General features: G+C 43.1%; 1 protein-coding gene across 11 annotated transcripts in view; it reads left to right on the top strand.

Moving 5' to 3' along the window:
- LOC310898026 (uncharacterized protein) overlaps positions 1-16,562 on the top strand; it is a gene marked incomplete at its 5' end in the record, with an annotated part of 223,633 nt that overhangs the window by 55,387 nt on the left and 151,684 nt on the right. For all 11 annotated transcript variants that reach the window (XM_083832398.1, XM_083832399.1, XM_083832392.1 and 8 more), the window contains one exon: positions 182-345. In XM_083832398.1, coding sequence (XP_083688524.1) covers positions 182-345 — 164 coding nt within the window. The remainder of the gene's footprint in view (positions 1-181; positions 346-16,562) is intronic.

The raw sequence follows: 16,562 nt of genomic DNA, 5'->3' as shown, positions 1-16,562 counted from the left end.
CACTAAGGTGGAATTTAAAGGGGAAAAGTAACACAATAATTATTTATAACTGTGAACCCTTCCTTCTGCCCAAGGGGGGCAAAACCATTAATATAAGCAGAAAGGCGGACAATCCTGGAAGTCCTTGTGGAACAAAACGGTGCTGAGGTGAAGGAAATAAGAGGTTTGTTCATGTTCCCAGGGGTACCGGCTGTACAAACTGATGTGCAAAGAAGTTACTCTGCAAGGGATACTTGAAGCACTACTATGCACTCGGCTCCATTTGCAGCTAAGTTACGGATCAGATGAAGCATCTTCAAACCAGCGTCTGCTGCTGTATGGCTTTCCAGAGAGCTCCATGATAAGGTTGGTGCGGGACTGGGGTATACTCTGTGCCCTTAGAGTTTTGGTTGCTGTTGCATTTTTATTACTGAAAGGGAATTCCCGGGAGTGTATTATTTGAAGTGCTGCACAGGCATTGCTGCACACTCACGGGTGGTGGCTTGTCATTGGCAGATGTTGTAAATCATCCCCTGAGGGTTTTCAGCACGTGCCCTTTGAAAGCTTGGTCAGATCAGTGGAAAGCGATGCTAGGTAAAATGTCAGTGCTGTACCTAGCCTCGTCCATCCCTGGTCATGCTTTCTGGTGGGCTGCCTCCTAACAAGTACATGATGTCAAAGGCCCAGCAAAGACAGCAGCAGCTCTGGAAGTCAGTCTGTGCCTCATCTGAGAGGAAACTTGTGTGCCTCTATTCATCATGATGTGCTGCAGGGAAGAGTGAGCGGGGTACTCTGAATACAGGCGAATCTCGGTTTGAAGTGACTTCAATTCCATAGGCTTCTCTAAAAAGGAAAAGGAAAAATAAGTTTACACTCCCCAAAACATGAGCGATGATGACTAAAAAACGTCTCTTGATGAATAAAGTTATTGTAAAATCTAACCTAAGAGCAGAGGTCTACAGTTAAAATGACTTAAAATTGCATCACTGTAGTGAAGTTTCAAGTGCCAAATTATCCTTTCTGTTTCATTTCCAATTTCAGTTCTTGTACTTTACGTTATAACTGCATGAAATTGCTATTAAGAAAAGCAGAGCCCAGATGTTGCTGCTGATTGTTATTGTTTATTGCTGTGCAGAAGGAAAATAATATCTAATTTATGTTAGAAAACACTGGAGATAAATGCAAGCATCAGAATTGGATTTAAATGATGTTGCTATATGCATGATGCATTTTCCCTTTCTCTGAACTCCTCTCTTGCTTCCAATACAGTATTTTGTAGTCTATATAAAATACAGCTTTCCTGAAGCCTGTGAGATATTTGTAGTTGCATTAGGTAAGCATTCAGAGCAACTTCAAGGCAATCTACCAGGAAGAAAACAATGATTGCTCAGCCTCAAAGAACAAACCCAAAAGGTAAGGAGTCTGGCTAGGCAGGTGCTCAGGGCCTCGTCCAGCAGAAACCTGCAAAGTGTCTGGAGAAGGGTGCACTACGGCTTCCCTGCACCCCTGGCCCAGTATTTGACCCCTCATGGTGAAAAAGCTCTCTCTAATCAGAAGTGCCTGTGCCCTGGTCTTTTAACTTGCTGGTAAATAGTACCTTGCCTAAACAAGCAAGGAAAAAGATTCTTTTTCCCTCTCTTCAGTCACTCATGTATTTAAGCATGAGGTGCCATACACTCCACTCTAGTTATACGTTAACAGATGTGTATGATGCAAATGCCCCTGGGATAAATGCAGGTAATTACTGGCTCTCGATGGAGACCAGGTATGATCACAATCAATTTGGAGTGACTGATTTCCATTTTGTTTGTCCTATGCATATCCTACCACTCTCTTATGCTGAATCTGTTAATATGCTCTTAATTGCAGTGCATTTTCAAATAGTTTATAAAGTGACCCTGCTGTAAGAATTGTTATATGCTGTTAATATAAAGCATCTGTAAAGACAATATGCTATTACTGCATAGTTATCACAGGTAACCACTTGTTTTCTGATAATGAGAAACTCTAGCATGGTTGAACTTCCCCATGTATGTAAATGCCTGCTTTATTTATATTGCTGCCCCTGGCACTGTTAATCCTAGTCATTAATTCTGCTTCTTAGCTAAGGATGTGCACCTGTAGGTTGTGAAGCTCATTGTGCACCTAATTCTCTGATGTCCCCTCAGGATAAAAAAAACTCCTGAAAAGCCTTGACTCCTTTTAACTCGTTTTCTCTGGCTGAAATTGGTATTCCCAACATGCAAATTTGAGTGCAGTGTTTAAAGGCTGCTGGTGTGGGTGCGAGGACACGGCCTTTGTCTTTGCATGCATGGCTTGCTCCTCATAGCTGCGGGATGAAGGAGTCGCTCTGGGTTTGAGTCAGAGCAGGGCTTTAATTAACATATACATGCATATTCAAACCATAATGTGGAGAATGTCAGAGGGACAGGATGACACTGTCATGTGGCCCCAGCAGCATTTCCTGTGAAATTGCTGGTGGCAACACAGTCTCCGTGAATTATGTCTGGTATCGGAGAAGTGACAAAATGGCCAGTAACAAATCAGTATGCTTTGTTGCTAACTGGCACTTGAAAGCATCTCACTAAGCTTTGCTCTGCAGAGTGCCCAGAAGACGTAGGCAAAAGTGGTGTTAAACTAATCCCAAACGTCTCAGTCGTTTGTACATCCCCACCCTGCACACACGTTGCACTGGGAAATGCCCATCACCCTGACATGGAGACCAGGGTAACTGTAGAGGGTGAAGGGGGGGTACCCTAAGGGGTGTAATATCTCAAAGGGGAAAATAAAGGCTGCTAGTCCCCATACAAAGTTCCAGGAGAAGGCGTAACCCAGTAACAGTAGCTTATAAGAGAATTTGAAAAGTCAATTCTCTTTGTAGAAAAACTGTTAAGTGTATTGTTGTTCTACAGAATTCATGAATATTTCATTTTTTCGTCTTGATTTGGGATGAAAATAGATACTGAATTATCAAAACATGCCACTGGGCAGTAGATCTGAATTTTGAGCCTCTCTGCTAAGTACCCAGCAATGAAGTGTTTCTTACAGACCTAATTCCATAGCTCTCATTGTGCGTATGCAGAGTAACACAATATTGAGGCATAGAGCTCATCAAGGAATTAGTTTTTTTCCTAGTGAAAGCTTCAGAGGAAAATACACTTGGAATCCCAAAATGTTAAGTAAAATAGATTTATTATTTTGTTTTGTTTTGTTTTTAAAGTCTAAACAAGGAAAATGTTCTTTAGGTTTTCTCTTTCACAGAGAGTTAAGTTTAAAGCTAGAGAAAATCTCATTGCAAGTCAGCTTTGAAAATTCTGTTTGAGTGGTGCAGGTGGCCTTCCACTTAGTGGTCCTCCCGAGTTCCACCAGGAAAAATATGAAAGCTGCAATGATTTTCTTAAATAACTTCCTTATAATAATAAAAATAACAGTAGCCTTATTACTCAGTTTCTATTTCATTCTCTTGCAATGGATTTGCTTTGTGATCAAGTCATTCAGCTGCTTCATGTTTCAGATGACCTGGCTGTGAAAATGGACTGTATTTACCTGTGTCATGGCTGTGTTACACAACAGCTGGATGCAAACCTAAATGTAAAGCTGCTATTGCAAATCTTCACTTTGACCCACAAAATCCACATTGCAGCTGGGAAATATTTTGGAATTTAAAGAGAAATCTTTTGTTCCCCTGTGTGTACTATTTCTGTTCAGCCCACAGAAGGAAGACGGCTTTGTGGGATCTTATCTATTCCAGTGAAGCTGTGAATAGGTTTGATAGGTCCATTTGGAGAGCAAACATACGAAACCTTGTTGTCCAGACTTACAGACTTGAGTTTCCATTTGAGGATCAGATTTGATTTGAAATAAATATTCTGTATGCAACCCATACTTCCTTTTTTTTTTTTTTGTTAACCTCATTTCACTTCTCTGTGCCATCTACTGTAGAGATTATTATACCTACAGATTCCCTTCAGTTGAAATGACTTTCCAGTGGTTCCTTCCCTCCAATACACTTCCATTAGCAGGTCTCTGATGGGGATGTGTCCCTTTGCTTCCTCTTGCCCCCACTATCTTGCCAGGGAGACCTTGGGCAGGCCATTGATGTGCTGGTGCTGAAGACAAGAAGATCAGCGTAACCAAAGGCTTACCCACTGGAGGCAGGAGAGACGTCAAGACAGTGGGAACTAAATTCAAGCTGAAGTCTCTGCAGCATCACAGCTATTGTTTTTCCTGCGCAGTGCCTGAGCATTATAGGAGTAAATCTTGGCCTTCTGTTTTCAAAAAATCAGTTGTTTATTTCAGTGTTGTTTTCTTTGTGGAGAACTGTGACATTTTGGATAGAAATGGAATTGAGAACAGAGATGGAGTTGGGATGTCTCAAGTTGCCATTGTGGTGAGCCCTACAGCACGCTGTGGTTTTCCTCCCCTGTGAGCTGCTGTGATGCGGTTTTGGAGCAAAGTCCACAGAGAGGGTGCCAGAAGTGTGGGGAATTGGGATGATGAACAGCTTCCACAGAGAAATGCAGCAAATCCCGTGGAAACAAACAGTCCCTCTTTCCCCAAAGAAAGGTGACCTCTTAAATGGCAAGCAGATGCTTTTTCCAGAGAAAGCCTAATTTTCCATTACTGGAACTTTTTCCACCAGCGCGTGGAATGGTGGAGCAGTGATGAACCATCTCCTTCCCACACCGGTATGTGAGAGGTGCGAAATGTTACTGCTGGGGAGAGGAGAGGGGAGGATTAAAGGCAGTGCTACTTATCCAGGTTCTCCTAAACTTTGGAGTCAGGAGAACTTGCATAACTGAGTGGCTGTTTTCAAACTCTGATTTTTACCAGTCTAAAAAATTCCCTTCTTTCATTCAGTTTTTCTTCTTGAGTAATAAGTGTTTCTGTAGTTCAGGCAGGTGTTCTTGTGCAGCCCTGGCTTTGTCAAGCGGGAGTTTTTGCTTTGTAGTTGCAGTAAAATGAGTGAGAAAAGCTATCATTAAATGCAGCCTCTCTTGTTCATCTCTGTAATATTGACTATATGCTATGCAATGTTTCAGTACCTCCAGAATGCCTTCAGAACAACGCCTAGTTGAATGCTTTTATTTCTAATTCTCTGTCTCACAGAATCTCTGATTTTTTTCCCACTTAAACTGTTTAAAGGTTTTGAGCATTTATGCTGCCACTGTTTTGTTGCACAGCTTATAGATGTTGCCTTACACAACCAGTGAAAGAAGTAGCAATTTCAAAAGCATCAGGATGATGGAAAGTAGGAGTAAATAAAATCAATACTGAACTTGTAGCACTTCTTCCTTCCCTCTCCCGCATTTTCCAGGGGGGAGGAGGTAGGGGTTTGTCACGATGTTTTATGAAGGTAACAGGGCTTTCCTATGACACTTACTCAGAGTGATGTGTGGTGGGGAACAGGGAGCTTCCATGAACCTCAGTAAAGACAGGAACAACTCTCTGATGTCCAGGAAAAAATTATGACCCAGAAGAAATCATTCTAGATCTCCAGAGTAACCACCCGAAGTCAAACTGTGGAAATCTTTGACATATTTTGTCAAGTCCCCAAAATCTATCTGCAACCAGGAAAAGGCAGTGGATATAAAAAGTGCAAAGGAGAAAAAAAGAAAAGCAGCAGCAAAAAGTGTAAAAATGAAATCAGTACATTGGAAGTGATTGTGAAAATGTTGTTCTTCTCACTCACAGCCCTATATATAATTACTGTCTAGCACCTAAGTCCAACCATGTGAGTGCATTAGAAATATCCAAAATAAGCAGATGTGAAGAGGTGACACAATTGCTACCTCAGTAAGGTAGGTTTAAATTTACTTGTACTCTCTAAAAATTCAACAGTTACATTTGGCTGGATTATTAAGAATTTTATGTCATGATTTTTCTCTACCTGCATCCTGATGTTCTACTACGAGACTATCGGAGTACTGACACATCAAAACCCCATTATTACTGCTTTTATCATTAGGAGAGAGCAACACCTTGAACTTGGTTGCTACAATGGCCCTTTTCTGAGAGATGGATGATATTACAGGGTAGATTTGTTTCAAATACAAGTTGCTTAGAAACGCACACAAACCACTTCACCTGTGGAATGAAGGTTAAAGCAGTATATGTAGCTCTCCCTGGATGGATAGTTGGAAAACAAGAAGGTTGTAAATATGGACGAATTTGTATATGCATACACATATTCTGTTTTAGCATTCAGAAAGTAAAACGTTGTGTGTACTTTCCTAAATACATTTCCATAGGCACCTCTTTATATGTGTCCATGTTAATAGGTATTTAGTGTATTAAAATTAGCTTCTTTTGATGCATGCTAAAAATGAGGTGAAGAAGTGTTTTTCGACTCATTTGGACCATCCAAAGTCATCATGGTCAGGGTGCTAATCCTGATGACAGGCTGCCTGCTTCGTCAGAGGAGGATTTTTCGATTGAGCCGTCTTTTTTGGCACGCTTAGTAATCCCTTTCCTTGCATGTTTCTGACTTGTCAGGAAGATGCCAAGTGCTTGTCTGCTCTCTGCAGTACGGGTTGCATCAGAAATCACCAGCAGGGCTACCAAGGCCTCTGAGCTTGGAGCTGAAGGGCAGGCACATGCCCTCCTCACGCTCCAGACCTTGCTGTCTGTGCTCTGCCCTAAGAAAGAGAAAATGCCTTTACTGCTTGCTGTCGTTGTGTACTTCGGGTGTTGGTAACGTTTAATATGAACACAGGAAGGTCTCCTTCACCTGTGTATGTGTTGCCCGTGCATGTGGTCACCCAGTCTCGTGGCTGGGTCAGCCTTCTGACCCAGCCTCCTGCGCTCTGTAAGACTTAGCCCACGGGATGGGGGCAGCACAGTGGCTGTGACAGAGGCAGCTGTTATGCAGGTACCAACGGGGAGCACTCAGCATGCCTTTGCTGGGGCCGGGGAAGCAGGGACAGGAAAGGAAGGCAATACAGGGCAGAGCAAACACTTGAGGAAAAAATAGCCTTGATTTTTGAGCCCGAGAGCATAATCTGTGAATATATTCCAGACTTAATGTTTTAGGTTAAAATTGTTTCTAGGTAGTCATTTGAGACCTTATCTCAGTTGAAGGGCCTAATCCCATAGAGGTCTTGCGTATGGGTTGTATTGGAAGGACATGGGACTCAAAATGTGCACCTTTCCCTGGCTACCTTCCTTACAACTTCTGTCAAAGAAAACAACCTGAGTACAGTGACAAGTTTGCCCAATGCCTCAGCTTACTGGTGGACCAGCACACCGTTACTGGTGTACTGGTCCAGCTTACCCCTCTTGCTTACGCTGCCTCACCTGTCATTGGCAAAAGAAAACTTCAGAAAATGTGACAAACATGGTTTTCTCAAAAAATCATGGAATAAATTGTTAACATTTACTCCATCCAGCTGTCCCAGGATGAGGGGAACACAGAGGTGTTGGCTGCGACTGTAGGGAAGAGAAGGGAAGGAATAAGCAGAAGTTGTATTTATATCTACTAATGAAGCTGAATGGTAAAACTGATTGAGGAATCATGAAAAGCAGGGCTGTAGGCTATCCCTTAACTAGCAAACCTGTTTAGCTGAGAATTAACGTTCTCCAGTTTTGATATAGTTTAATCATAGTTTTGTTTTCATCCGCGAAGCTAGCATAATAGCATGAAGGAGATTGGAGAAAGTGGCTAAATGAAAAGCACCTGATATAATATCTTTTCAATATCAGGCTGCACCTCTGTTCTGTAACACCCACCTACTCTTAGATGGCCCATCTTCTTGAAATGCACTCTGCTTTTAATAAGCTTTTGCATACAGTTTTTGTGAGACTTTTTCTTAGTAGTCTAAGTAAGTAAATACTGATAATTTTTGAGCAAAGTTACAAAAACATTAGAGTTACCAAACTAATATTATGAAATAATATCTCTTTTCAATTTTCTGTGGGCGCTGTTGTGTACTAGTCCTACAACAGCATTTTCATCAATCATGGATCAAATCCAGGAATGCGTTTAAGTCTGTGAGCCCCATTTAGTCTATGCTCTTGTGTGTGCACATGCTTAGATGTTTTGCTTGATTTGCTCAAAAGAATTCAAGTCAGGGATCTCTGAAGTACTCATAAATCCTGTGTATCAGTGGCAGGGGGAGGGATACCGTAACCTATCTGTTTCCAGAATCCATGACCAGCCTCTGAAGGTTAGGAAGCGTTGTTCGCAGTGGCGATCCAACAGTGAAGTGGCTGAAAGTAGAACAGGAGAAGATGGGGATTCCACAGGTTTCCTTTCATAGTATCGATCAAAGGCTTTTAAGGGATAAGGATCATAGAGATGTGAATTGAGATATGAAAAAGCACCATTTATAAAACTTACTGAGTGATACTTATCGGCTATATTTGGATTAGCCTCCATTTGGATTAGTCTCAGACCATCAAGGATTACTTTCCTAAGGCAGAAACTCAGAAGAAGAAAGCTCTTGCAATTTATCATCGAAGTTTTGTGTTTTTTTTCTCCCAAATTTAAATGCTATTTCCTCACTCCTACCCCCGCAGTATCCCTCTAGTAAAGGTTAAGTCTTCTAGACCTCTGTCAGTGTACAAGGGAAGACAAAGCTATAAAATATGAACTGTCTTTCCATTTCAGCATGCCAGCAAAAAAACTTGACAATGAAGTCACCCAAGAGTCTTGGAGTCCTCTGCTTGACTGTGCTGGTGACAAGCTGTTGATGGGTGTAGCTCCTCTAACTTGCAATGCCATGTTGGCATGAAGAAGGGATTAAGGCCCATTTTTGATTTATTTTATGAATATAAAATCCATGTCACTAGAGTACTAGATAACAGCAACCATCGGTAAGTCCTCACAGCAGTTCTGCTGTTTGGGTGTGATATGTAGCCGTTGTGCTTCTGACACAAAGCGAGCAGATCTGTCCAATGCACCTTCTGCTATCCCCAGTCTAGTTCTGTACTGGATGTTTCCCGTGGATGCCACACAGTGGACCTGCAGATGCTCCCAGGTGCGTGCAGTCTGGTTGTACCCCACGCACACAGTAGATAGCCACCTCCTTTTCAGGACAGGGCGCAGCCCCTCTGCTGTAAATCTTGGCTGAGAGCCAGAGTCAGACATCAGCGCGTTGCTCTGGGGCTGGAAGTTACGCTGATCTCAGTTATATTTATGCCTTCAATCAGTGCTTCATGCTGCTGCATAATGCTCAAGTTAGCACAAATGGTTTAGTCTCCCTTCATATCACCCTGCATCCCAGACAAGAGCAAGTGCTCAGGTCGCAGCGGGATCTTGCTGAGCCCTTGGAGCCTGTGGGGATTTGTGACAGTGTCCTTTTGTCTCTTGACCATTGCTCCAGTGATTACTGCCACTTTCGGTGAAAGAAGCCTTTGTCCCTGGCAAGGAATGGTTCAGGCTCTGGGATTCTCATTCCTGCGTTTGTGACATTCGTGAGAAATCCTGAACATCCAAGCTGACCACCTGCCTCCGCAAGCTGCAGCTGCACAGAGTGCTGAGCTGGGAGGTGCAGGGATGTGGCCAATTCCTCTTCCTCCTGCTTCTGGAAAAAAATGTTAGCCTTCACATGCTTGCATTCAAAATCGCTGTCCTCAGACTTAACTTTGTGTCTCATAAGTAGAAATAACTGGCTATCACCATGCTGCTTACCAGCAGATCTCTGACCTCTGTGAGAAAGATGATTATAATGTTATTCCCACATTGCAGTTGTGAAAAGAGAGACATAGTAAGATGATGAGACGTGCTTCACGTTACAAACCAATGGAAAAACGTTTCACTGAGCTTGTCTGAGTGCTGAACAGGGCTGTGAAATGCCAGTCCTAGGAGGTACTCAGCACTTGGATCCGCAGCAACCTGCCTTAGCCTTGAAGTTTGCTCTGCTTCTGGCTCACAGTGCAGCCAGATAAGCTGCAACCAGTATCATGCCATGGCTTTAGTTTCTGAGACAGAAATGAGCCTGTTTTGCAGAATCCCAGTGCTTTGATTGGTCTTTATGATGTCATTCAAGGTAAATACGTATTTTTCCATTAGAGAGGGAAAATTAATCTATTTTGGTACATTTTATTTTGCCTGAAACAATACAGAGAGGAGTCAGGAGCAAAGGCACAATGGCCGCCAGCTCAGTGTCAGTTCCTTGCCTGCCTGTCAGTGCAAAGCCGGTGTGTGAGGTGAGGCTGGACAGAAAGCAGCGTGACTGCTGAGCTGAGTGGAGGAGTATTTATTGAAGAGTCTGCATGCAGCCAGAGCAAACACAGACCGCATCCTGCATCTGTGAAATCCAATTGCATCACATTTTATAGACACCCAGCTAACATAATTGAGTAATTCTGTTTATACAGAAATCATTCTTGCTGGTTTGCTCAGCCAGGAGTGTAGTGTCACTGGTAACCATGGCACCACGGTCTTTGCATTTATCAAACTCCTCACACTTCATTCTGTGCTGGCCTATAAAAATAGTAATAATAAAAAAACAACTCACAAAATCAGGTCCTTAGCTTTCTGGTGGTCTGGGGGTACATGGATGTACCAGTCTGGATGTGTCTCTGCCCCCAATGTTTGTGCGAGCAATGCAAAGCACTGGTTCGTGATACATTCAGGTGCTGCCTCCTACAAGTACCCCATGCACCTGCGTGCCCCATCACAGCGCTCTGGGTTTCCCTGGGGCACTGCATGGCTGCTGAAAGCAGCGGGAGCTCTCGCTGGCCCCATGCCTTGCTTGGCCATCTGGCAGGGAGCACAGGCTCCAATGCCACCTGCAAGGGCTGGTTGACTTGATCCAGTGCTAGCTTGCTAGTGAAGACAGATTCTTTTCCTAGGAGAACGTCCTAATGGTGGAGCTAGCGAACTCTACACACACAGGCTCTGCCCTTCATGCGGTTTGCAGATGGTTTCTTTTTCTTCTGTTTTTTGCAAGCTGAAGCATACTTCTCTGCTCTGAATCCCCTCTTCCCACTTTGCTCATGCAGGTGCCATTCAGGCTTCTTCCTTGGAGGTGAAAAAATAGCTTTGAAACCTCTTGAACTGGGAAGGGATTTGCAAACTCCTTCATGTCTTGACACTTCATGGTAGCCTTGTCGCAGAACTGTACATAGAACAGGGAGGCAGTGGTAGCTGCCTTTAGAAAGAAACACTTGGTTTCTGGAGGGGAAAGAATAAAAAGGCTTTGAGAGACCCAACTGTGATTGTGTGAAGGAGAAGACATCTCTGCCCAGACCCTAGAAAGGCACTACCTGCTAAATTTCAGCATTTCATCCACTTCTTCCTGTGCAGAATAGTCCACAGAGTCCCTGGCCCTGCTTGGCCGCTGGTGACAATCTGGGTGCTGCGTGGATCATCTCAAAACCTTCCCAGATTGGTGCAAAAGTGTCCTTTTCCTTTCTGGGGGTTCTGGTGCATAGGTGAGAGCCAAGGTGTAAATGCCACGAGCGTGATGCAAAGCCCACGTTCTGTGGTAGCGCAGGGCTGGCCGGACCAGCACTCTGTCAGCTCTGCCGCAGAGACATGAGCTCGTACTGCTTCTGTTCTCAGGTGTGGTTTACAGCGTTAGCTTCACAGGGACTTAACAGGAGCTGAAATTCTGTTTCAAGTTAGTCTGAGTGCTGAGGTGTTGGTTTTTCTGGCTTTGAACCTGGGTGCCTGCCCTTAATTGACAGAAATGAGGTCTTACCTGAGAGTTTCCTTAAGTTGAACGTTTCATTTAATGAGAGAAATAACTGTATTGGTGGGTAGCGTTCTGCTGAAAAAGTGGGGCTTTTACTCATTTAATAATAAAAATAGGATCTCCTTACGCTTTGCCTTAAACTCAACCCAGACATATACAGATTAGTTAGAAGGCTCTAGAAGACAGATACTTGTATGAAATGGGCAATTTTTGGAAGCCGTTAGCTATGTTATCCTGAATACTGAAGTGCAGTGTGTTTCTGATGGAATTACATACATCGCTCCATATAAATACCAAGTGTCTTTCTGGTGATTACTGCCTTTCAGTGAACAAGAAGTGCATTAATACTGATTAAGCTGCCTTACAGAAATAGAACATTTTCACAGGATTGAAAGCTGCTTTGCCAACAGCACTGTGCTGGGTACTGGGAACGGTTTCAAGCTCCTTAGCATTAATGAATGAGAATTATTAAGCATAAACAATTTTTTTTAAAGAGGATGGTTCTGCCAGTCTTGCTGATGTTGAGCTATAACAAGATATGTATTAGCAATTTTAATGTTACCTATATAACATTTGTCATTTATGCTCTGTTTCTTTTTTCTCTCTTTTTACCATCTTACCCGCCTTTAAGCTCAAGAGTGGTGGAATTCCACTGTGATTGATGTCTGTTTGGGCTCATAACTCAGCACGTCTACCGCGTGAGATTGCCTTGTAGGAGGCAAAGGAAAATTGTGCTTGTTCTTAGATGGTACGAAGAATGCAAAAAGGGTTGTGTAACATTTTCCAGTGACAGTAATAAATAATTTCCATATCTCTGTTTATAAATAATATCTTCTTGGCTTGCACCATAAACCCTTGTTATCAAAGGCATTTACTTATGGACTTTACTTAAAAACTGATGTGATAGACGTAGCTTCATTTTTTTAAGGCTTGCAATAAGGAATTACTGCTAAAATATTTATTGATGTTATATTAAAAATGATGCTGCATTTTACTCACTGCACATGGTCATGAAAGACCAGCAATAAGGAGGTTTTCCAGAAGAGCCCTGAAACAAAAGAACATAGATATCCAGACTGTGTTTCTCCTCTGCCCTGCATTTTAAAGACACCTATGAAGCACTGAGAAAAGAAAGAATATTATACTGCCAGGACTAACACGTAATACTAACAATTACATAAATTGAAAATAGTCCCAGAGAAGCCAGAGGACCTGGAAATAATCAGAAGTGAAGTCTGAGTTCATTGACTGAGTTCGTCAGAGGTGTCAGCAAAGGGGACGTTGTTGTGCCAGCAAGGCCTAAGTCGTAACTGAACGTTGGCAGAGATGAGGAAGCCGGCGTGGATCGAACAGCACTGTCGGGCAGGTCCCCACTCGCGCCAGCCTTGGGCATGCTGGCAGTGCTCGCTGGGGCGGCAGCCGTTCCCCCGGAGCAGCTGGTGAGCCGGATGGGCTGCGGGAACGGGGAGCTCCCGCTGGTCCACAGCTGAGACACAGATCAGTGTCATTGTGTTTACAATATCAGCAGATCCTTCCCTAGCAGAAGTTGGAAGGCTTAAATCAGACTGAAGCACTGATATCATCAATATCTGATTTGCCACTGGCAAATTATTCCAGTATCCCCAATCACAAGTAGCTTCTGAACTTTGTTTTTCCTAAGCTATCAGAAGTAAAAGGAATCACAGTTCTTACGGGGCTTTGCAACTTGCTGGCGACTGACACCAAATACGTTATTTAAACTGACTCCATCACAGTCTGCCTCCTACGTTACACAGCTTTTTATGGGACAACAGCTAGTGTCCATTTCTGTGGCTGCTGTAACCAGAATATCTTGAGATATTCTATTGGTTAGTTTTGAGTAAGAAAAGTGAAGCTTCACACCAGGCCTCATAATTCATTCAGTTGACCTCAAGTCATTCAGTGGCTTGAAAACCAGCATTAGATAATAACAAATATATTTTCTGTTGACAGCCTGTATTGGCAGCAAAAGCATGAAACCACTAAGAGACAGCTGGCAGGACTGCAAATTCCCAGACTGTCATGGTTCCCAGGACATTTTCTGAGCAACTTCACAAAACAAAGATTGCCAGGTGATGTGGTTTGGCATATCCAAGGTGTAGGGGCAGCCTGAAGTTGTGCTGCCTGCGAAGGCTTGTCGCAGAAGCGTCCTTCTTGCTCTCCCATGTACTGCCGTGTTCTCCTTTTGCGCTGCAGTGCCCTTTCCTGGGAGCGCACCAATGCCAGCTAGGAGATTTCCATCTTGATTTGCGTGTGGTTTGTCTGGCCTTTATTGCCCCAAAGAAGCCCTGTCAAATTATCGTTGAGCTCTTTCACTGGCAGGAAAAGGTGGAACTAGGTAAAGAACAGAAGTGGATTTCTCCCTCCCTTGGCTCTGTTCGGTCTTGTCTGTGATGACTGTGCACTACCTCTTGCTATTCTGTAGCACCGTGTAGAATAAAATCTGATTCTTTGATTAAATGCCAACAAATTGCGGGATGGCAGAGAGCAAAAATAGAGAGAGCCTTCCTGAAGAAGGCTGCAAGATTTTCACAAATCATCTGAGAACAGAAACAAACCCATCCTACCAGGGCTTAATTAATTATATTAATAATAATAACTGAATTACCAACTAAGATGAATGAGTGGGACAGACTACTGCCACCTGCCACAGGAAGTTATTTTTAGGGAAGCTTAGGCATTTTTTGTGGCTAATACAGAGTTGAGTGTGGTGTTTTCTGTGCATTAGGAGCCCCCAGCACCACACTGCTGCCCTACAGCCTGCCCCGAGCACAGGGCTGAAAGCTTCACAGCTAGCAGCTTGCTTTGTTGTTGTCTGCACAGAAGCCACTGTGCTCGATGAGTGAGCATCCTTCGTTGCTGATGAGCTCTCGTGTTTGCGTGTGGGTTTTCTTCAGAGCTGAGGTCAGTGAGAGCAGTGCGGATGTTGAGGTTTTGTATGCTGTCACAGCCAGAGGAGTGATCACTTGTGCCAGATTTGTGTGTGTTCCTCCTGCTAATTAATTAGTTAATCTGCACCGGTGAAAATAGAACAAAATGCAGATGTTTTGGCAAAACTGACATCAGAGTTGAATACCAAAGGATTCCAGCTGGGCATAAAGGCACTCTCCAAAGACCTTGATGTTTCCAAATGACCACTGATTTGTGAAACCTGCTGTCAAGCTTAAGGAGAATTAGGGTTTGGATTTCTGGATGGATGCTGGGGGATGAAAAAGAAATCAGGAGGTGAAGAAGAAGCAAGCAGGGAAGAAGGTCAATGAAAAGGGTGCAAGAAGAAAATGAAAACGCTGCATAAAGAGCAAATGCTGGCATTTTAGATTGCATTTAACATAGAAGAGCCCTGTTGGGTCCCTCTTCCAGCGGACTGTGTCCCGTGGAGAAGATCCAGCACTGTCACCACTAGAGGGTACCCTCGCATTTAGCATATAGGCTGTTGCTTTACGTTACTTCCGTGGCAGCTGGTTTGAAACAAGTACCGTGTACTAGGGAGGCCTAAGAGAGAAATTTTAAAAAGAGTCTGAGGACACTCAAAGAGGATTTTTAAAAGTGGATTACTACTTAAAGATGTTTGTTAAGGGCAATTTCAAAACCCAGTGATACCTCAAAGAGATGGAAGACCCCTATCCTAGTGCAGGTGGCTGCTTTCTATTTTTGTTCTTGAAATAGTGATCAATCTGATGTGTTTCTTGTTTTCTCAGGGTTTACTCAATTAAGATATTTGGAAATCAGCCTGCATCTAGTTACAGTTGCATTAAGGACAGGGAAAAAAAATCAGGGATGTTTTAAAAGCAGTCAGCATTGGCCCGATTCTGTGGCGGCCGAAGTCATCTTCTGGAGGAGCATAGCTGGGGCAACATTAATCACAGAATCGTTCTCTTTCTCCCTCCTCCCCTGTTGCTGAAGCAGGAGTAATTCCAAGTCAGTGCTTGTATTTATGCAAAGTAAAAATAGACTGAATGTTAATGCATGGTTACAGGGTATGTATTACTATAGCCTATAATTTGGAGGAAAGAAAATATAAAGGTTGATGGAGTGCATGAAGCAGCAACAAATATGACTCAATCATATCTTGCCTGGATGAGAAAATAGTGGTCAAAATGGGGGAAAATATCTTGCGTTAGGAAAGACAGGGCTGTAGCAGACAACAGGTGAGGAAGGTGATGTGTGCGGTGAGGGAGGAAGGCCCTAGAGCCATGCTGTAAGGGCTCGGTGGGAATTGCCAGCTGCTCTGCAGCTCCTAAAGGCCAGAGCTATTAACAGATCGGAGGGAAAGCCTGAACGGAAAGGTTAGCTGTAATACAGCAGGAATTGCCAAAGTGGGAAATTAAGTGTTCTGTGAAGGAGTTCAGGGGATAATTGGATGCTGTTGAGTGAACAAAGGGACTGGCAAATTATGTCTGTGTAAATATATAGCTTGGTGAAATAACAGTTTATAAGAAGTAACCCTCAAAATGTTTTTTCTTGACAAATAAAAACTTGCAGGATAAATTTGTCTTAAGTGGCATCATATCAAGGATGATATGGTTTATGACCACTACTCAGGTGTGCTTATGATAAAAATAAGAGAAAAATCATTGCCTTGGTGGCATATATGGCAGATTGCCAATGGGCTTCACTGGGGCAGGGATCTCAGTGTATATTTTCATGGAAAAATAGCATGTATTGCATATTTGTGGTTAGTGAGATGACGTGTCTGAAGAAAGCATCAAGTCTTGAATCAGAGACTGCCTCTGGAGAAGAAATCTGCTCTGCCCTTGATAGTTAATCACCCTCCACGGGCAAAAAATGTGTGTCAGGTATCTTTTGGCTTGGGGTTTGGGTATTAGCTGTATAAACCTAAAGACACAAGAAGTGTCCTAGAACAAGTTGATGACAGAGATTTTAGGGGAAAAAAAAAAAAAGGTAATAATTTAGGTCAGCATA

This window comes from Anser anser, assembly GCF_964211835.1.
Source record: "Anser anser genome assembly, chromosome: 3".
NCBI lineage: Eukaryota > Metazoa > Chordata > Aves > Anseriformes > Anatidae > Anser > Anser anser.
This window is presented reverse-complemented; position numbering and strand designations above follow the sequence as displayed.